The 23,393-nt window shown below is 34.0% G+C and overlaps 1 protein-coding gene across 4 annotated transcripts in view; it reads left to right on the top strand.

The window, feature by feature from the left end:
* The window catches only part of LOC150106534 (uncharacterized), a 355,589-nt gene that overhangs the window by 271,134 nt on the left and 61,062 nt on the right, over positions 1-23,393 (top strand). For all 4 annotated transcript variants that reach the window (XM_090393178.1, XM_090393180.1, XM_090393177.1 and 1 more), the window contains exons 13-15: positions 1,333-1,471; positions 13,632-13,762; positions 22,781-22,903. In XM_090393178.1, coding sequence (XP_090249304.1) covers positions 1,333-1,471; positions 13,632-13,762; positions 22,781-22,903 — 393 coding nt within the window. The remainder of the gene's footprint in view (positions 1-1,332; positions 1,472-13,631; positions 13,763-22,780; positions 22,904-23,393) is intronic.

A 23,393-nucleotide genomic window follows, 5' to 3' on the forward strand; every position in this document is an offset into this window, starting at 1 on the left:
ACTTGCTAAGTTGGCATTATCAGAATTGAAACCATCAACTTTAAATGCATGCTGGAAAGCTACTTGGTCAAAATATGTGAAAAAGAAAAAAGTGATGATGAAGAGAATCCACTCACTGCAAGATTAATTAAAGAAGGGCTTCAAATGGCTAGTAGATTGCAAAGTCATTTTCTTACACATGATCCAAATACTGAACGAGCTAAACAGTTTAAACGTGAACTGAAATCTTGTATGGTGCAATATGAAGAATTATACAAAGATCTAGTCAAAACAGGATATCAACAATTAATTGCGGTAAAAAAAAAATCAACCTTCAGAATTATTGAAAATTAGTGCTAATTTAGTTCCTTTTACTGAAGAAAATATTTCTCTATTGCAGTATGAACAGGATGGCCAAAGTGTTTGAAGTGATGGAAGTGATTTAATTTCAGTCTTACACAAAAGAATGTGGCTACTATCAGAAAGTGACGGCGAATAAAATTTAATAACTAACCATATGCGCAGGTGTATTATTTGGGATTTTCGAATTTCTGTTTTATTAGTGACTATACTATTTTCTTTACGGAAGATACATATGCATATACATTAAATAAGTATTTAAAATAAAAAAATATTCCATTAAAATTAAATAGTATTTTATTCAATGATTTTCATGTTTTGTTTTAAAATAACTTATTGTTCGTATCAGGTTTTTCACTGGAACTATTCTTCTATTTTTCCCATATGTACCGTATTCTTTTTTTACACAGTTTTCATTTACACGGATTTTTCTGGAAGTGTGTGTGTGTGTGTATTTATGTGCAAGTCCAATTCACAAAAAGTTATAAATCTATGATGCAATAGTATTGTGGGTTTTCTGAGATGTAGTAATCAAAGTCTTCTTTAGAAACCAAACACGGAACTTATTTAAGCCACTTCACACCTCCAGTAAGTGAGGTCGTGATCTTGTACTGGGTTATGACAATTTTTGTCTAAAACGATTGTGCTACAGTGGGATTTGAACTTTTTTTTTTTTTTTTTTTTGATTGGAAAGTGGAGACACTGTTCATCAGCTAGCTGGACTGATTTACTTGAGCTTACCAAGCTAAAGTACATGCACAATAATTATATAAAATATTAAAGAAAGCAATAGTTTATTGGCATAATAAATGAATGTTCAGTATTTAATTAGCTTTTGTATGCAGTTTGTTAAACTTTATATGAAAACTACATTCCATCATCATTTATAATATTTTTTGAAAAATTATTATTCACAAATAATCAATTTGAAAGTGGGTGCGTGTTAATCCATAACTTTAAATATGTATGCATTAAGGAATTTTTTCTCCACAGAATCAGTCAGTATCACGCAGCTTAGGAGAAATTGCAGCTGAATTATCACAAAGTGCACATTCCCTTTGTTCCACCGACTCCAATCCTGCATTAAGTAGAAGTGATAGTTCACAGAGTTTGCCAACACTTAAAATAGACTGTAAGTTAATAAACTTTGTTGATATTTGTCCTTTCTATATACTGTAAATTCCATAATTAGATGTAGAATATGCCATAAATGAACCAGTAACTTAATTTTCATGTAATTGTATCTTCTCTTGATGAACACTGTGTTGTAAAAATTATATAGATACTCCTAATTTTTTGGAGTGCTGCTTACCAGTACCATGCCATATACAGCAATGTTTAAAGGTAGAGAATTGCATGCTTTTAGCATGCAATTCTCTACCTTTAGACTGTAGCTGTTAGATACCATAGTGTAAATGGAGCATGCTATAGATGCGAATAGACCTCAGCCCATCATGTTACTCTTCAAATCAGATACTGGATAATGTAGCTGCTGGGAGAAAGTTATTAACCAGTGTGTGTCATCCATCATCCCTTTGTTAAAAATGTAATGGTAGTGGTTTTTATGATGCTGGTTTGGATTGTGATCCTTTGTTGAAGTGTATGGAGAAAGTAAACGTCAAATATTATATTAATATACTAAACAATTTGTATGGTCATATCATACGAAATTATATGATATTTTTAAATATTAAATAATAAAACAAAGATTTCCTCCTCCTTACAAAAACATATGTATAAAATCCAATAACATACCTATTTCTTTAATTTTTTTAATTTAAAATATCTTCTTAGTGCAACTTTTGCTGTTGAACTTCTTGGGATAGTTTCTCAATATGCTGCGAATAAATCGTAATTTTCATTTTCAAACATGACGAAAGACTCGCGTTGTTTAGTTGGTTTCTCATCTTACTTATAGCAATCTCAACTTACTTAAATAAAATTCATATTAGCAAATATTTGCTCGCAGAAATATGTCGATCCGAAAATCGATAGAAGTCCAAATGAGTATGTTTTTAACTGAATGTAAGTGTCCGGTAAACAATTCCACATGTCAAATACAATCTGATCTTGCTGTTTAAGATCTTCTATTTCAGACCATTTGTGCTATATTGCAAGGGTAGATTTTTGTCTTTCCAACGCCTCCAGATCAGCTTCAAGATTTCTAAATTTTGAATTCCACAAATCCTTGGTTTTCAGGTCCTCTAACTCAAGTTGAAATGCAGCCTCATCAATTCCAGCAAAAGGTGAAAAATTTAATTCGGCAGGATTAATTTTCAAGTGGTCGCAATAAAAATGACATAGTTGCCTTGTTCTTTCTAAATTCCTCAAATCTCCCATTAAATTCGGATCGCATATTTACCACAATTTCTTTGAAAAAGGTTAAATTTATGGAATTATCAGCTTTTTCTTGTTGATATTTCTTCAACGTAGGAAAATGTAATAATGTGCCTTTCTCTAAGTCTGCTGCAAACAAATATAATTTTGTGCAAACGAAATCACTTCTTCTAAAAGCAAAACTGCTGTATTTCCCTTTCCTTGTAGTTTCTTATTTAGTACGTTTAAATGGGAAGTCATATCCACCATAAAGTAGAATTTTTGTAACCAATGAGTATCTTCTAACTGTGCATATTCAGGGTCTTTTTGTCTTAGAAACAACTTAACCTCTCAAATGCTGGTGGCAAATCGCATCAGCACTGCACATCTGGAAAGCCTTCTTATTCTGTTATGCAAAAGAAGATCGGAATATTCACAATTGATTTCTTTAAGAAGTTCACAAAATTGCCGATGATGTAGCAATCTTGCCATTATTTTGTTAACAATTTCTACAACCAAATCCATCACTACTGTTATCTCTTTTGGAAAAGTTTGTGCACAAAGTATCTCTTGATGGATTATGCAGTGAAAGGAAAACACATCATGCAAAATTTGTTTTTTAAATAAAGAAACAAAACCTTTTTTTGTATCTTTCATGCTTGGCACCCCATCGGTCGCAATAGATATTATTTTGTTAATATTAATACCCTTACTTTTCAAGCAAGTGGTAACAGGCAGATTCAATGTCTTCTCCACGAGTTTGTCCTGTAAGTGGCAGTATATCGAGTAATTCTTCTTGAAGTCCCTGAGAGTTTACATATCTATAAATAAGTACAATCTGTGCAATGTCATCCACATCACATGATTCGTCACAGGCAATGGAGAATCCTGGTGTTGAATTTAGATCTGTAACCTGTTGATTTGTTATATCTTCTGCCATTCTTATAGTTCTGTCCCTTACAATCTTAGCAGATAATGGCATGTCTTTTATTTTTGTAATTATTTCTGCTTTGTTTTTAAAATCGCAGAAGAGAAATTCGGACATTTTAATAAAACATTCTTTCACATATTCGCCATCCTTAAAAGGTTTTCCTCGTTTAACAACTTCTTGAGCGGCCACAAAACTAGCAATAGTTGTATTTCTTGATGCTTTTATCCATTTGGAAAATGAACGTTTAGTTGAGTTTACTTTGCATTGTAGCTCTTCTACTGCCTTTTTTTCTTTCATCTCCCAGTGGATATGCTTTGTCAAATGTATCGTGTTTATTTAAAAAATGTCTTAATATATTTGATTTTTTATTGTTTGAAAGCTTTTCATGGCATATTAAACACATTGGAAATCCTGCTGTATTTGCTACAAATGCGTAGGTTTCGGTCCATTCGCTTTTAAACTCCCGATTTTCTTGTTCTATCTTTCTCTTCTTTGCTGACATTTTAAATACTATAAAAATATTTTTATTTTGTTAATATTTAATTTAATGTTACAATATTCACGTTACCTAACACAATTACCAATAAACGAATGCACTGCAACGTCCACAACAAAACTTTTACTTATCTTAACAAAATGAGCAGATTTACAGACCACACCTGCACTATATGCGAAGACAATGGGCGCATTCAGACAGGCAAGCACTACATGTGCTAACCTAGCGTGACGTATTTGGTTTAATAAATTAAAACAACATAAAACATAACTTAAGTAATTTTAATTGGCATGAATAATTAAAACAAATATTTGACAAATCAGTGGGTTTATGAATTATTGCATTATCCACGATAATCCAAGACGAATGTAAAGAAGGATTATCACGTATGATTTCAAAGAGTTCAAACATGAAAGTATTAAATTTTTCAACATCGCATGTACTATTTTCAATTGTAAAATATCCTTGACTTAATGTAAAATGTCCGTAATTTATTGCAAATGCTATATTTAGGGTTTTTAGTTTTTATTTAATAAATAACATTCATTTTGCATTATTAAAAAATAGATTGTTTGATAACGAAAAGAGCCACAATTATTCATTCAAAGAGCCGCAGGTTGCCGACCGCTGGTCTATACTATAGAAGTTCTATAGAAATGAATCAGTTGCATATCAACATGCTGTTGTACTGTCATTTGTCATATTGCAATGGTTGTTTCAATATGATTTGAAGAAATAGTAGGTTGTGTAAAGTAGATTGGCCAAGAACAGTCCTAATCTGAACCATATGGAGCATCTTTGAGAAGAATAGAATGAAATGCATTTGGAGCATGATTGTTTAACTTTGTTAGAAACTGATTATTGATTTAGTAGAGGAATATGCTAGAATACCAGTCCATTTATCAATCCTCAATGGAAAAATCTATCCTGGTGGGTGGTCTCTGTAACTGCAACCCTGAGGGGCAGACCAACAGTGCATTGAGATTTGGGAAAATAAAAGATTTGTGGAAAACTCCCAAAGAACCTTCATAGCACATTTGGTTGGAAAGACTTGGGTTTGCATTCCATTTAAGACCTTTATAAGGGCTTTTCAACTGAAAATGAATTATACTAGACAAAAAAAAATTCCTGTTTCAATTCTTTACGAAGGTGTAAACAGAGGTTGCTCATGAACTATCATCATGACTAGTCTATTGCTAGGTAGAGGCTGTTGGACATCACATCAGTTGCCTTGGTATTTCATAATGCAAAGCACTCTTCCTTTTGGACATGTATATTGTTATGCAATATACATAGAATTGCTATCAGGACCTTTAAGTCTCATTAGTGGGAACTAGATTCAGGAAGATACTGAGGTTAAATCAATTCAGAAGACATATTTTCCATGTACAAGAGTAAAATGATCTATCACCATATTACTAGATTCCTGGATCAGCTATTGCTGATCCAGGAATCTACTATTTCATCATCATCATCATCATCAAATTCCTGCCATGTACCCTCAAGGGGTGTACAGGATATGACAGTACTACATGAAAAAATTACATCATTACTAACTTCCTATCTACAATTTTCCTCCAAATCAGTCGTTACTAGTCAAGACTCCAACATTATCAGATCTTATATTTCTATCGTCTAAGGCACTTTGTACCGTATCAATCCACCTATATCTTGGTCTTCCTTTGGGTCGTTTTCCTGCCAACCTGGCAGAGAACACTTGTTTTGCTAATCTTTCCTCTCTCATTCTATTTAAGTGACCATACCACCTGAGATTAGCTCTGCTAACGCATTCCTGGATGCTGACAATGTCAAGTTCTTTCCTGATATCCTCATTTTTAATATGATATTGCCATTGATGCCATCTGTTCATGCTGACGCCTCTAATCTTTCTCAGGACTCTCATATCTGCGGTCTCTAGTCTTTGGTTAAGTGTTTTACTTCTGACCCAGCTCTCAGATCCATAAGTTAAAACTGGTTTGAACACTGCTTGTATACAGCTGATTTAGTGTTCAGACGTATTTCTTTCTTATTCCATATGAATTTATTCAATTGACTTCCCACCATACCAGCTTTGCTGATTCTGTTGTCTATTTCTATATTTAATTTACCATCTTCAGTAAAAATCGTGCCTAAGTAGCTGAAATGTTTTACTTGTTCCACAGGTTCTCCATTCACAACGCAGTTGACATTTTCAATGATTCTGCCTATTTTCATTGTCTTTGTCTTTTTAATGCTGACCTTCATACCATATCTATTACAACAGCTATTCAATTTAGTCAGATAATCTTGCAGACTTGTAGCGGATTTATTTAGAAGTATAACATCATCTGCATAAAGCAAAGAGCTGACATTAACATCTCCAATTTTGATATCAGGTTTAATACCACATTCCTTCATAATGTGATCCATATAGATAATGTACATCCTTGTCTCACACCAGATTTAACATTAAACCATCTTCCTGTACTTCCTTCAATTCTAACTGTTGACTTACAACTCAAATAAAGACTAAGTATTGCTTGATATAATGCCCCATTGACACCATATAACTGCAGCGTATTGAATAGCTTCTCTCTTGGCACCTTGTCATATGCCTTTTCCAAATCGACAAAACTTAAATACAGATCTTTGTTGTATTCCCATGCTTTCTCGACTATTTGTCATAAAGTGAAGATCTGATCCTGACAGCCTCTATTTGGCCTGAATCCAGCTTGTTCTTCACCAAACTTTCCTTCCACAATTCTTCTCAACCGTTTCTCAAGTATACTTGCATAGATCTTGCCAGGAACACTCAGTAGGGAAATACCTCTGTAATTCTCACATGCAGTTTTATTTCCCTTTTTATATATGGGTACTATGAGAGCTCTACTCCAATCATCGGGAATTCGTCCCTCTGTCCAGGCTTTCTGAACTATGCAGTGCAGCCACTGTAAGACTTTTATACCACCATACTTCAGCATTTCTGGTTGAATATCATCTACTCCTGCTGCCTTTCCACATTTCAAGCCTTTGATGGCTTTTTCTACTTCAAGTATTGATATGTATTCCTGACTGCATTCCTGGTCAGTGTTTTTTATCACTATGCTGTCATCACTGCTTGTTTCATTTAGCAGTTTTTCAAAGTAATTACTCCATACTTCAAGGATATCTTTTTCTCCTGTTTTCATGTCACCTTTATCATCTCTAACTTCTTTTACAGCACTCTTTCCTCCATTCCTAAGCTTCTTCAACAACCTCCAGAATATTTTGCCACCTTCTTGATATTTATTTTCTATATTCTTGCCAAAGTCCTCCCATGACTTTTGTTTAGCTAGTTTTACACAATGTTTAGCATTCTTACATTTGTCTCTGTATTCTGTAAGAGTAAAACCTGACTTATTTGCCAGGAACTTTTGATATGCTTTCTTCTTTTCCTTCACTGCCTCTTTAACTTCCTGTGTCCACCAGGGAGTTCTGATTTTTTTATCCTTGCACACAACCTCACCACATGCCTCTCTGGCAGAATCAATCAATGTTTTCTTCAGAGTTTGCCACTGAATCTCTAAGGTTTGATTCCTGTTCTCAAACTCTTTCATTTTCTTTTCAATAATCTTTCTGTATTTTAGTCTACAGTTCACATCTGAGAGCTGCTCAACTTTTATTCGCTTTAAAACTTTCGTACATGTTATTCTTTTCGATATGAAATTCAATTTTATCCTGCTCAAGACTAAATAGTGATCACTTCCAATTTCAAATCCTCTGTACACTTTGGTGTCCTGCACCAGGGAGAAAACATCACTATCAACAATAACATAGTCAATGAGACTTTTCTTATTCCTAGTCTCTTCTCTCCATGTGAATTTGTGCACATTTTTATGTTGGAACATGGTGTTAGTAATAACCAGTCCATGTCCTGAGCAGAAATCCAACAGATATTTGCCATTATTATTAGCTTTGCTCTTTTCTCCAAATTTTCCCAAAATATTTTTGTATGTCTCACAATCATTTCCTACTCTGCTATTTAGATTCACAACAAGGACCAACTTTTCCTTTTTCATTGTGTCAGTTGCTTTTTCTAAAGCCTCAAAAAATTCCTCCACTTCTACCTTAGTAGAACCTTCTGTGGGACCATAGGCACAAATAAGTCTCATTGTCCAGTTCCCCATTCTGATATTTGCCCACATTACTCTACTTGAGACTGACTGCCATTCAAGAAGATTAGCCTCGTATTTTGTGTTGAATACTATGGCTACTCCTTCTTTTCCTTGATTGTCATTGCCTGAATATAACATTTTGTATTTATTGCTCAGAAAGATCTCACCAGTTTTGGTCTTTTTTGTTTCAGTCACCCCTATTATGTCGATCTGGTACTTATCTAATTCCTCAGCTAGCTCCATTTCTTTGCCATTCAGGCTTCTTACGTTGATAGTACCGATCTTTAACTCTGGTGATGTTGAGTTGGGGTTTGTTTTCAGATTTGTTCCAGTAGCTGACTTTTCGCTGTTCGCCCTGGTTCCCTGGTGAAAACAACGGGGGCCTTGTTCAACCGGGCGATGCCTCAGCCGGCATGAAATTTTGTCGTGTTGTACCATCATTTTTTATTTTGGTTTAACCAATAAGAATACAATTTGGTCGGCTAAATCCCAAATTGCCAGCCCATCCTCGTTTGTTCAGTATCAAAGTAGATTTCACTTGGTTATAATAAAAATTGAAAAATAAATTATACTAGACAGAAAATCATTCTTGCTTTAATCCTTTCCCCAGGTATAAGCAAACAAAGTTGTATGTGAAATATCTTTCATGATTAGTCTACTTGTACTATTTTGTATACAGAGGCTGCTGACCTGGATATATGGATATCATATCAGATATCCATGTATGATATCTCAACATGATATGCGCCATCAGATTAACAATAGTTCTATCACCCAATTTATGTAGTAAAATCATTCTGCTGCTTTTTGTTTTCAAATTAAAAATATCTTTATTATTTTGCCAGAGTGCATAGTGCTCAAGAAACTAGTAGAAGAAAACAATTATTACTTCACATCTTTTCATTGTGGTATTATACCAGAAATAGTGTCATGAACAGTATTATTATTCGAAATCTCCATGGAGTCATAAGATTCATCATGGGATGTCCACCTTACAGAGCCTTAGACAACAGTATTGTACTTCTCTTTGAGCTCATCCACAGCTTAAACCACTCCACTTCATTTTGCAACTTCCAGGAATGTCCTCTGCCCGTGTTTCTTTCCCTTGTTCATCCACAAAAAATGTCTCCAGTGTAAATACAGCTGAAATCCCAGATCTGAGCACTTTATTACAATGGAATCCTAACCACCACCACTTTATCTCTCCTGGTCACTGTCCTCAGAACTTTAAATTTCTGTTCACAATCACTTCAAAGATTCCTTGCTTCCTCCACTTCTTCTGCCAAGTGAGTATGGAACATCCCATCTGTTGATCCCATATTTCAAAACCTGACATGTAAAAAAATTCCAATTATTCCCATTAATTTGCCCACCTTTCCAACTTATTCAAATCTTCTTGAAAAGCTGCATCAGCACTCTTACTAATAGCCATCCCAAGCCTCCTCTATGAACCACTGAATATCTTTCTATATGACAGTGACAGGAAGACTTCACATCAGTGAAACTATCATTGATGTACACATTCAACAGTAATGGTCCCAGTACTGAACGCTGTGAGACTCCACTTGTAACTTCTACTCTGATACTGCTCCCCCCAATATACAACTGATATCCAGGGATTGAAAAATGCACTTCTCTGTTCATACACGATGAGTTAGAATTTTTAGTTTTTAAGTAAAAAAAAAAAGGAGGAGGAGTTTTGGTTTTAATCAACAGTTTCATTTATGCAATGCTTATTCTGTTTCACATTTTGATATTTTATCTTGTAAATAGGTTAGTAAACATACAAATACTATCGCATCTGTTGAGGAATACTGGTCATTACAAATACCTATTTTGTTGATTATCACTGATTTTATTGTAATGGTATGTAGCCAAATAAGAGGATCAGGATACACAATCATTGTTTTATCTTTTATTGTTTTAACAAAAATATATACACTTAGTGGATGGTGGTAATTAGTTTATTTCTTACCCAGCGATGGAATATGTAAAATTTGACCATTAATAGTGGGTATTAAATCTTGGAAAGTTGAAAAAGAAGTATTCATTTTCCCAAACTATTCTTTTTGTTGATTCTAACTTAAATGTTTTTTTTATTGTTTTTTGAGTTGCCACCATGTCGTGTGACATCATATTGTTTCTGAGCCAATCAGAATTCAGGAATGCACTAATACAGTAGATGTCTAGACCTAAAGGTTTTACTTTATTAAGGGTTTCTTATTATACTGAATGCTTCCAATATTTATTTATAATGGCAGAGAAGAAACTGCTTTTTTTCTGTAAGTAATTCAAGACAACTTTTCTGTTTTCATGATATAGGTCTTTGATCATTATATTAAGGTCTTCTGGGGTGTTTGCAAAAATTATGATATCATCAGCATATCTTAGGTTAAGTTTCTGTTATTAATTTTCATACCAAAGTTTGTCCAGTTTATATTGTTAAATATTTCTTGAAGAACTGCTGTAAAGATTTTGGGCGATAGTCTCCTTGTTGGACACCTTTTTCAATTGATATTTGATTGCTACTCATGTGAAGTTGGATTGTTGCATTGCAGTATTGCCTGCAGGAGGTCCATATATTCTCCAGGAACTCCCTGATTCTGGAGTGCTTTGATTATTGCATTAGTTTTGATGGAATCAAATGCTTTTTCATAACCAATAAAGGCTAAACATAGAGGTAATTGATTTTCTTCTGCTTTTTCTATTATTTTTTTACTGCATGAATATGATCAATTAACTAAAAAACTAACTAATTATCTAAAAATAAACAGAAAAAACTGAAATCATGTTTAATCATTTTGTAACACCAAAAAAACATAATAATAGAAAACAATTTCTTGGAAAGAGTCTCTTCATATACATATTTAGGTCATCTTATTGATCTAAACTGTCAACTCCAAAAGGAAATAAATAGAACAGTTCAACTTGCCTGGAGTGCATTCAGAAATTGAAAAGTATTTTTCAAAACAATGTCCCACTCTCTTTAAAAGGAAAACATTTAACCAGTGTATGTTTCCAGTCATCACATATGGTTGTGAAACTTGGTCTCTAACAAAAGCACTGACAAATAAACTAGCAACAACTCAAAGAAAAATGAAGATGCTGATGCTAGGAATCACATTAAAAGATAAGAAGCCAGACCGTATCACTGACATCATTCTTCGCCACAAGAGACTAAAATGGAAATGGGCTGGACATATATCCAGAAGAGAAGATGAGTAATGGACCACCATACTAAAAAACTGGATTCCAAAAGAAGGGAAATGAGGCCGAGGACATCCTAAAAGAAGGTGGAGTTATGAATTGTCAAATTTTATTAGGGAAAATTGGTCAACCATTGCCAAGAATAGAGAAAGGTGGAAGGAGCTGGAGGAGGCCTTTGTCTAGCAGTAGACACAAAATGGCTGAAAAGAGGAAGAAGAATTCAAGACAAAAACATTAGAAGTGAAAAAGAAAGAAAAAGTAGTGTCATTAATAAATAAAAAAATAAAGGCATGCATTTTTTCTTCATGACCAATAAACACCAATACATAAGTAATTAACATATTTACTTCAACCCTGGTAGTTATACAGGAGTTAAAATTAACCATAGCAATAATAAAAGCTTATAAATTGACCAGATCCAGGATATATTAGTGACCAAGGTAGTATATCCAGGCTAATATCTAACTAATTAGATATTTACCTGACTGGTGAGTCAGTACAGAATTTTTTAAGTCCTGTTTATCAGAAAGCTAATTACCTATCCAGTCCACTAACCTGATGACCCAGCTCATATATTGCACTTAAATACAGTACTAACTTGTCATGTGGTGCTCTATCAAATGCCTTTATCCACTGCTCTTGTTACTCTATTATAAAAAGTGTTCAGGTTAATAAAACAGGAATGTCCCTGAACAAATTCCAGTCCAAAGGCAAAGTAAAGGAAGAGTTGGGTTACACTGATAACATCCAAAATAGGCGACATAAAAGACAGTTACAGTAGTTTGGGCACATATCCAGGATGTGCCAAGAAAGGTTGCCTTATGTCCTTCTTTTATAGAAGAGTTGGAGGCGACTGAAGCAGAGTAAGACCGAGAAGATGGCATTGAAGCATTGATGATCCACTCAGGCTTGACCTCATTCCAACAGATGGCAAGGCTTGCAGAGGACAGAACCCAATGGAGGGGGAAAAAAAAAAAAACCATGGAACACTCAACCCATCCTAAACAGATGAGAATGATGATGAGTTTCACTTTTTTTCTAAAACCTTAACAACCACAAAAGAAATACAAACTGGACTATAGTTTGATACTTCCATTCAACCATCATCCATTCATTAGGAACTTGACCTATTACAACCAGGTTAATGGGATGTTCAGTTCCATAGCACATTTCCTTTAAACATGTGGCAACAGAAGAATGGATGCCAACCAGTTAAGTATCATCTTACTCGCAACACTGAACTGGTTGGTAAGGCTTTGTATTTTGGATTGAAATCATTACATGTTATTCGTTATATTGATGAAACTCTACTATAAGTAGTAGGGACACCAAGGGATCATGATATGATTGTGGACAAGGAGTTGAAGTTACAGAATTCATTGTAAAAACATTAAGCACAACAAAAGATCTCTGCAGTAAGAAGAAGAAATTAATGGATCAGGAAGACTACTTGCCATAGATATGATTGAATTTTGGAGAAATGCAAGTTAAATAGAGAAAGTATAAGCAAGATTATATCAGGGCTATAGAGTATTTATTGATAATGAATAATGATTAATGGATTTTTGATGCAGTCAGGAAAAGGTGGTGATGAATAGATATGATAGAAATGTATAAGTAAGTGAAAAGATTTTATGGGGTAATAGATTTTTCAGTGCATGGAGGGGAGGGAGGGGTACTATGAGACCATCCCCTAAAAATTGAATAGAGGTGTGGCATGCAAGGAGTGAGGTAGTAGATTTTTTTTTCAAGGTGATATCAAGTAAATGCAATTGATTGCTTGATGAATACATTGACAAGGAATAAATTTAAAGAGATGCATTGTGTGAGTTATATGATGAATCCTGAGGTTGTCATTCTCTTATTTCAATAAAATCATTATCTTTGGCATGAATTTTTAGAATTTATCTGTTTTTTTTTTTTTTTTTTGCTGCTGAGGTAATGTTTGCTGCATGAACGTTTTAATTAAAACCTTTACAGTGATTGACTGTGCCTAAAACCACCTGTGGTTATGCCTTTTGCAAGATAGATAAATATCCCTTGATTTCAATAGTTATATGCAGCTTAGCCACAATGGTTTATTGACTGAAATCCACAAATTATGTAATTTCAATATTGCATATTTCATCATAAGCTGTGGGTAATTATATTTGAATTTTAAAAATCTTTCTTAAATTAAAATGTTTAATATTTGTCACATTTTATTTAGATGATATAAACGAGGAAAGTAAGGCAGCACAACTAGAAATGTTGGTAGCATTAAAGGCTCGTAAAGAAACGCTTGAAGAACTTCTTAGAAAAAAAACAGAAGAACTGAAAATACTCTGCTTGAAGGAAGGGGTATGAATAGTTCTCTTTTGCAAACTTTTTTTAATTAATTGCATTCAGTATCTAGTAAAACTTGATAAAATATTAAAGAAGTCATTTGTGAAATGCAGATTTTAAGGATAAATTAATACTGTTGACTCTCACTATGGTGAAGTTGGAGAGATCATAGTAATAGTTCAGTTTACTACTGTGGATTTTATTTAGAATAGCATTGCTATGGGGCTTTTATCTAGACATTCTGATAGTTATAGTGCCCAAGTTTCAGTTTGTTGCTATGTTATTTTTATTAGGATAATGTTTATTTAAAAATATACTTTTAATTTTTAAAAGAAGTGTGTTTGTTTTCTGTCAGAATTTCATGCTTACCCATTTTCATTTCTGTAAGTATTATATTTTGCCTAAATAACAAAAGTGAGAAAACAGTTGTTTATTTTTAGCCATCTTAACATTTAGTTGGCAACAGCTATGATAATGTTATAATTATATTTATAATAGGGAAAATAAGGTAGTGTCTGGGAATAATTTGTAAATATTATTATAGGATGATGGATTTATGCTATGGTTATTATCATGAAGTTGTGAGAAGTTTCATGGCAATTTGCCATTGACACAACACATCACAAAAAAGTTTCTAATTCTCCTGGTTCTAATTTTCTTGGTTTGCCTTTCTTTTAACTGATTTAAAAAGATTTTTCTTTTTTGTGTGTATGTGTTTGTGTGTGTGGTATCATAATGGGACTAAAGGTGATCTAAATATAGTACATTATAATATGATATACCAGACTCAGTAAAAAACTATGCTTATTATACTATAGATATATATATATATTAGTATATCCTGAATTCTGAAAATGCCTCGTGAAATTATTAGATAATTTTGATGCTGAAATGTTAAAGTAACCTATTTGTATTCAAGAGACCAAAACACAATATCTGTATAAGACGTGTAAGATAAACTAATATGAACTAAAAGTGACTTTCATTCTACTTCTTGATTGCTTTGTTGCCAAGCAAGAGCACAACTTATCTTTTTCAGACCACAAGTATTTTGCATATGTATGTGTCAGCTGTGATCACCTCATTGCTCCAGTTTTCAAAAAATAACTACCGTATTTTTTTATAGATAACGTGCGCATTATCTATACAAAAAAATCTAAATTCGTTAAAAATGAACATGCGCGGTATACATTTGAAAGGTATGAGAGGTAAATCAAATGTAATAACAAAATTAAGGTAGAAGTATTACTTAATATTTATTGAACATTACACTATTCAAATCCAAAAAATTCTTCATCAGACTAAATATTGAAAGAATCAATTCCATTAAAAATTTCATTTGGTATTTCTTCAGCTTCATAATCATTGTCACTGGACACCGTTGCATTCCCTTGTGCTTTAATGAAACCATTTCTAACACAGTTTTCACTTACAGCAGTCCAACTTTCTACAATCCACGTAACTATATCTTTATATGACATTCTTTTTAGCTGCCTTGTTTTGTTATATTCATGGATGCCATTCATCATCCAGTCTTCCCACTTAGCCTGCAAAATGTCTTTGAATGGTTTATTTACTGCAAGATCACAATGTACACCTGCCTTTCAATTGTTGATGCAACTAGTTACAAGAGAACGATGCAGCCCACACATTATCGACCACTGGCAACTAGCAAAAGCACATGCGTTGCTAGTAGCAACGCATGTGCTTTTGCTAGTTGCCAGTGATCGATAATGTGTGAGATTTTTCTTTTTTAAAGAATTTAAAGAATTAAATTCTTTAAAAGAATTCCTCTGTCTGTACTTCCTAACTCTACTGCTAGTTGGTGCACGCGTTATCTGTACATCAAAAGGAGTGATGAAAATGTTGGGGTGCGCTTTATACATTAGGTGCACATTATCTATCGAAAAATACGTTATATAGTTTTGTTGAAAGCAGTACATGAGAAAGTTTGACACTAAGAGACAGAGTCTGTCTGATTTTTAATATGCTGCTAAGATGCAAGTCTCAAATGCAGTTTGAGACTTAGTCTGTCTCTTACTGATTAGATATTTTTATTTTTACAATATTGGAACTTCTTTAATGCACACTTCACTAATCAGATAACCAATTGTGAGAACACCATCATGGTTCTCAGAGGTGGCAGTTATCATGCACAGTGAAACTTCAAGACAAATTAGCTAAAACTGTACTTCTGTTTATTTTGCTCTGTCACTTACATTATTATTAATTTGTAATAAAGCTGCTTTTTAGGTGTCCGGAGAGTTCATCGAAAAACAGTTTACTGAAAGACAATTCATCGAAGGCAATTCATCTAACAACAATTCACCGAATAAACAATTCATCGAAAATCAGTCTATTGAAAAAGCAATTCATCGAAAGACAATTCCCCGAAAAAGCAATTCACCAATGAGCAGTTAATCGAAAAGACAATTCATCGAAACGCAACTGATCGAAAAACAACAATTCATCGAAAATACAGTTCACCAAAAAATGAATTATAAGGCGTGTGGGAGCGAAGATGTGTGTGCAATTTTTTTTTTTTTTTTTGGTTTGTTTTGGATTATTTTGAGAGGTATATATCTTTTTATTATCCTACTATTTATCCTATTTCGTTCGGAAAGCGATTTTTTGGCGGGGCATACTGGTTGTAGTGAATGATATCCACTGAGGCGGGTATAGTTGAGATGTTAAAAGAACATTTCATAAAGGGATTTCATCCTTGTGAAATTTTTTAGCTCATATTCTAACCGTTGATGAAACATGGCTTCGTCACTATGACCTGGAGAACAAACAACAGTCAATGGAGTGGAGACACAAAGGTTCTCAATGGCCAAAGAAGTTTCTAACCAAACAGTCAGCAGGAAAAGTTCTTGCCATTGTCTTTTAGGATATGGATGGTGTAATCCTTACCGTACCTCAAGAAAGGTGAAACTACAGCAGCTCTGAAGGAATTGAAGGAGGTACTGAAGGAAAATCGGTTCGAGAAACTAAGCAGAGGCATGTTGCTTTTGCAGGACAATGCACCTGCTTATGAAATCCAACATACAATATACGACTTGTAGATTTCAATATCTACCTCAAACATATTCACCAGGACTGGCCCCAGGACCAGTCCTAGAAATTTTGTCGCCACGTGCAGTAGCATATTTTTCCGCCCCTTCCCCTTAAAAAAAACTCTTTTACTTAATTATTTATACACAAATATAAATATATGCAAAAGAAGAAATCCATCGAGATCAAATCGGGACTGTGCGGTGGCCACAAGCAGTAGGATAAGTGCAGTCGCCATAATGTGGAGTTGCTCCATCATGTTGGAAAATGAGGCCCTACACATTCTCAATCTGGGGGAAACACAAATTTCTCTAGCATATTTAGGTATGCCACTCTCGTAATCGTCTCCTTGTTCGCATTGTTGAGCCATATTTTCGAACCAATTCGAAAATTCCAAAACAGAAAAATCAACTTTAAGAAACATCTCATCTTTGGAAAATGGAAGACTACAAAAAAACTTGGCGTGAATGTTTAAAAAAAAGTCCTCCATCCTAAACTTATTTTCTACAAAACTGCAGAAACCAAAAAGAGAAAAATTCTACAGCTCATTGAATGAAACTGCTGAAAAGGACTTCAGCATCCTACGTTTATCAAGGATGTCAAGTGCCTTTATCAGGACGTTTAACCTGAAGGTGAGTTAGCCTGTCTCATACAAGAATGAAAGGTTTTCCTCTCTGAAACTTGGTTTTTTTTCTTGCCGAAAAACATGCGAACCGAATTGGAAAAACACACAGGGATTTAAGGCCAATTGCTTCTTCCTTAATTCAAAACAACTCAATCCAATTCCAATTTCCTTTAGCACTGTGTTTTCTAACTGTGATCTGCCGACCACTGGCATCCTTCAGAAGTTGAATAAGACTTCCAACTGCTGCTCATCTAAAAAGATGTTGAAAGTTTATTTTTCACTTGGTTAGAGTACAACCTTACCCCCAGTCCTGAAGATACTTTCAGGCGCAAACTTTGTTTGCTCACACTTGGATAAAGGATTAAACTAAATTTATTATTATGCTGCTCATCTAAATATAACACCAGATGAGTATGCTTCTAAAAGGTTTACAGGTTTGTTTTTTAAGACACTTTATTCATCATTCCTTATTTTATTATTTTCCTTTCCTAGAGAATATTTTAACCTTTTATTTATTTTTTAACAAACTGCACCGATCACCTCCTCAAAACCCAGAAATATACCCACACATATACTCCTCAGTATTCTTAGCTATTCCTCCCCTTATTAACTGCAATTACTTGTTTTCGAGGTTATTCGGGAGATAAGTGCATGTGGCTCTCCTGTCGTTGAGGAATAACAGAAACAGGAGTAAATAAGTGAAACGTGATTGAAAAATCTTCAGGAATGAATTTTTTTTCAAGTTTCCCAATATTTTTACTCTGAATTCCTGTATATTTTATTATTATATTGTGAAAAATATTTACATCAAAGAATCAATTTATTATTATTAGTAATAGCAGTTGTAATATTAATGATTAATACTATTTTCCCTCATCCTCCTCAATATAATGATTGTTGGCATAGCAGTGCTGCTTTACTAAGGAATAATTACAGAACAATATCGATTCTTATTGTTTTTCTTGTCCGATTTGCCTATTTCCAGGAGGAAAAGCCTAGTCATCTCAGCATTAGGCATACTAATTTACGTTCAGTAAATTTATTTATTACATTTATTAATGAAAAAATTTTATTTGGATTCCGTATTTGAAATTTTTACAAAAAAATGTTGAACCCTTCCAGTTTTCAGTTCAGCTATATTCAGGGCTACAAAGAATAGTGTCGAAATTATGTATGCAATAACTCGCAGACTTAGTGCAATTCGCAGAAGTTTTCGAAAAAGAAGCTGAATGCACCGTTCAGTTTTAGTTCGTAATGGTTCACTTGTATCATGACATTTCCGTAAAGAAGTTCCTAAATGATATTAGCAATTTCACTCTGGCTGGATGAAATTTAATGAAATTTTTAATTTCAATCGACTAGACTTATTGTGACAAAATTTGGTAGAACGAATTTCTTAGCCTATTCCTCCCCTTATTAACTGCAATTACATGTTTTCGAGGTTATTCGGGAGATAAGTGGATGTGGTACTCCTGTCTTCTCTACAGATAAATCGCTAACTGTACAATGAAGCAGGATGTACACTTACATCAAATGCTCTGAAATGTAAGAAAATAATTATTACGTTTCAATGACCACTTAAATATATTATCTGTATCATGAGTAACGTTCCGCATTGTTACTGAAGATTTTTAAACAATACTTTGCAAGTAAAATGACTTTTCGATGAATTATGAAAGAATTCATCGAAAAATTTTCGATCAATTGCATTTTCGACGAATTGTCATTCGATGAATTTCATTTTCGACGAATTGCCATTAGTTAAATTGTCGTTTGGCGAATTGTTTATTCGGCGAATTGCTTTTTCGATGAATTGTCTTTTGATTAACTGTTTTTCGATGAATTTGCCTGTAACCGCTTTTTAAACAGTGAAGGTTTTTTCCTGAAGCAAAGATTTTAATCTGAGATCTGCAAACAGATTTTAACTGGCTAGTGAACTCTATCCTTTTACAAACTGAAAAAAAAAAATATTGATGATGATAACATATATTTGTATTATCCATGGATGTATTAGTTGTCTACAGTATTTATTTATTATTATTATTATCATTTCCTTGGCTTTCTACCTTGCATAATTGTGGATACAATAGTCCCTCCCTTATCTGCAGAGGGGGGGGGGGGATATGTTCCAAGAATCAGCAGATGCCTGAAACTGCAGATACTGTGTGTGTGTGTGTGTGTGTGTGTGTGTGTGTGTGTGTGTGTGTGTGTGTGTGTGTGTGTGCACGCGCACACACACACACACACTGTACTATATTCCTATACATACATACCTATGATAAAGTTTAATTTATAAATTAGGCACAGTGAGGGATTAACAACAATAACTAATAATAAAATAGAACAATTATGACAATATACTGTAATAAAAGTTATGTTACTGGAATCTTAGCAACCTCAGTATATGATTTTTGTTTGTTTGTTTCCCTTATGAAGTCAAGAACTTTTTCACTTAAGTTTGGCATATCTGAATTGCCAGCATCATTACTCTTGCACTTAGGAACCATCATTAAGTAAAATAAGGATTATTGAATACAAGCACTCCAATACATGAATTGATCTGATAACAGAGACAATTACTAAGTGACTAATGGGTGGGTAGTGTATACAGTACACCACAAATATGCTGGACAAAGGGATGATTCACGCCCGGGTAACGTACCAACATTTCATCACATTACTCAGAACGGCATGCAATTTAAAACTTATGAATTGTTTATTTCTGGAATTTTCCATTTAATATTTTTAGACAGGGGTTGACTGCGGGTAACTCACACTATGGAAAGTGAAGTCAGGGGCTCATCGAAGGATGCCACATACTACATGCACTAGCTATCATACTTATTTTTTAAAATTCATTCACACTGCTTGCATACAACAACATCCAATGGCAATCCATTCCAATCATGCACCACCTTATGAGAGAAAAAATCTAGCCCTCATCCCCTCTTAGCAGCATTCATTCTCAGCTTCCAAGGATGTCCTCTTGTCCTTTCGTCACCCTCCATAAAATGAAAAATTCCATCATCTGAAATCCTGCAATGACCCTTTCAGGAGTTTATAAGTCTCAATCATATCACCCCTCTTTCTCCTGTTTGCTAGTGTCTGCAGTCTACAAATTCTCAGTCTGTCTTTGTAATCAGTATTCCACAATCCTTATATCATTTTTAACACTTTCTTTTGCACTCTCTCTCTCTCTCTCTCCACCGTATCAGAATCATAATGGAAACCAGAAGACCACACCTATGCACAGTAGTCAAAGTGAGGTCTTATCAAGTCCTTGTAAAGAGGCAAATTAACATCTTTATCTTTACATGTGAAAGTAGTTCATTTCAGCATTGCAATTAACTTTTGAGTTGTATTTGCAATCTTTGCAACATGGCTGCTTAACTTCAGCTTGCTATCTACTAACACTCCAAGATCCCTAGCTTGATCAGTTTCTTCTAGCATAATCTCACCAATATAATATGACATTGGATATTTAATCATGTCAAAGTGCACAACTTTGCATTAACTGACATCCATTTTTCCCATGCCCACAATTCCAGCCTTTTCAAATTATCTTCTAGTACTGCATATCAGCAACATTCCTGATTATCCTACATATATTTGCATCATCATCATCAGCAAATAGCTTTATGTTGCCTGTCATATCCCTCCCAATATCAGTAATGTACAGATTGAATAACAGTGGACCAAGGTCTGATCCTTGTGGTACACCACTCTATGGTACCTTAGACTCACATCCCCCATATACCAATTTTTGATATCTGTCAGTCGGCCATCCTCTTATCCATGCCAATAGTTTATAATCTAATTCCATATTATCTACTTTATGCAACAATCTTCCATGCTGAATTCTGTCAAAAGCCTTAGCAAAATCCATATGTATCAGTATCCATCCCCCTTGTCTAATTCAGTGTTAACATTGCTCACATTATTATACAATGTGAGCAAGTTACTGAAACATGCCCTTCCTTTATTAAACCCATGCTGTTCATTGCATAGTAGAGATTTACTGTCACTCCATTTCTGAATGTGAGCCCTAACCAATTTTTTCCAAAATCCTCACCACCACTTCTGAGATGCTGATTGGGTCAATAGTTGGATACTTAGGTCTTTGCACCACCCTTGTACAATGGGATTGCCATACATTCTTTCCATTCCTGTGGAATCTTCCCTGTTCTGAGACTCAAATTATATAGCCTGGTCAAAGGAATAGCCAGTTCAGCTGAATGCTCTTTTAGTACCCATGCTGTTCCATCAGTTCCTTTTGCTGAATTATTATTTAGTTTGTGCTACAGCTCTAATACCACCTCTTTGTACACCTGGGTTTCTTCATCCAGTAAACTCAATGTTGCCTACACCAGGCTGATAGCTTCTAGCAAAATGGGCACTCATTAGTTGAACAATCTCTTTTACATCTATCACCCTCACATCATCTGCATTCAGAAGTTATTCTTTCATATTCATTCTTTCTTTTACTTGCAGCATATCGATAGAATTATTGTGGGTTGTCTTTAGCTTGCAGAGCCAGTTTCATTTCATACTCGGGCAGCTTTCCGTACAACAGTTGTGACTATTCTAGTCTGCTGCATATAATTTTATAACAGGCGTCAAAATAGGCGTCCTTATGCATATGGTATTCCTTCCACATTATCCATTTCTTACAAATCTCTTGCTTAATAAGATTACACATTCGTTTGACTCCTACCCTGTTTATTCTTCAAACTCTCGGGACACATTCTGATGTTGCATCATTAAGTATTTTTTTTAATGCTTCCCATGCATTCCAATACCATTATGCTGAAGTTAGTATATTCCTCAGTTGGTCATAATTTCCTGCTTTGTAGTTCAGCATGTAACCTTTTCTGAATGAAACATTATAAACTTAGTCACTTCCCAACTGAGTATCACATGATCACTGTCACCAACCAGAGGCAGAATAGTTGCATCTTTAACTGAAAAAACACTCACTGACACTGTAATCAAATCTAACACTCTTTGACCTCAAGTTCCTTCTGTTACTGCTACCCAGTCAATATTTGGATAGTTAGTCTCCCATTATGATTACTCTTTTCATGCCCATCATCGTGGAAGACTTAATGGAACTTAATCCTCAGCTGACTTGGACTAACTTCTGTTTATGCATTCCTTGTCAGTGTTTGTGCACTTAGTTTTATTTCAGAGCATCCCATAATGCTTTGTATTTTCATAAACTTCTAATTACTCTCAGTGATCAAGAGTTTCAAAGGTATTTGCCGCCTTCACTATAAAATAACAATTGATATTTATTACCCTTTCTTTTAATAATCAGTAAGCAGTGTTTTTCTTTTGTTTTATTTTATTTGTAGGAACTTACTGGCATACTTCCACCAGAAACACCCCTTTGTCCAGGAGAACAAGTGCCTCAAGTGAAAAGGAGAGTCGGTGCACTTTCTTTTAATGATAGGATATGGTGCACAAAAACAAAAGACGTAAGTTTAATTATTTGTATGTTGTATTATTTTTTACTGTGCATTCCTTCTTTCTCCTTTTTTTGTCTTGTTTATAAAAATATGCTGACTGAACCATAGAAAATATGTGGAATCTGTTGATGGCTGAATTGATGAATATATATATATATATATATATATATATATATATATATATTTCCTTTGTACTGCATTAGATAAGTATTTCATTATTATTTCAAAAATACATTATTTTTAATTTAAAATTATCTAGGTTTATTAGTCTAAATGTGAGCTTAAGTGAGATGTTTATAAAATTATATTTTTATTATGACAATTTATGAATGGTAAGGATGGCATTGAGAGGGTGCTGGAAAAAAAAAGTATATTTTATTTTATGTTAATAAAGTGCAGATGGTGTGAAGATTGTTAATGAGTGACACAGTATAAAAGTGCAAATGCATAATAAGCATTTGCACTTTTATACTGTGTATAAAAGAAATTCTGCCTGTAT

The sequence above is a fragment of the Typopeltis vanoorti genome, chromosome 5, assembly GCF_054136105.1.
Source record: "Typopeltis vanoorti isolate ZY-2024b chromosome 5, IOZ_Tvanoo_1.0, whole genome shotgun sequence".
Classification (NCBI taxonomy): domain Eukaryota; kingdom Metazoa; phylum Arthropoda; class Arachnida; order Uropygi; family Thelyphonidae; genus Typopeltis; species Typopeltis vanoorti.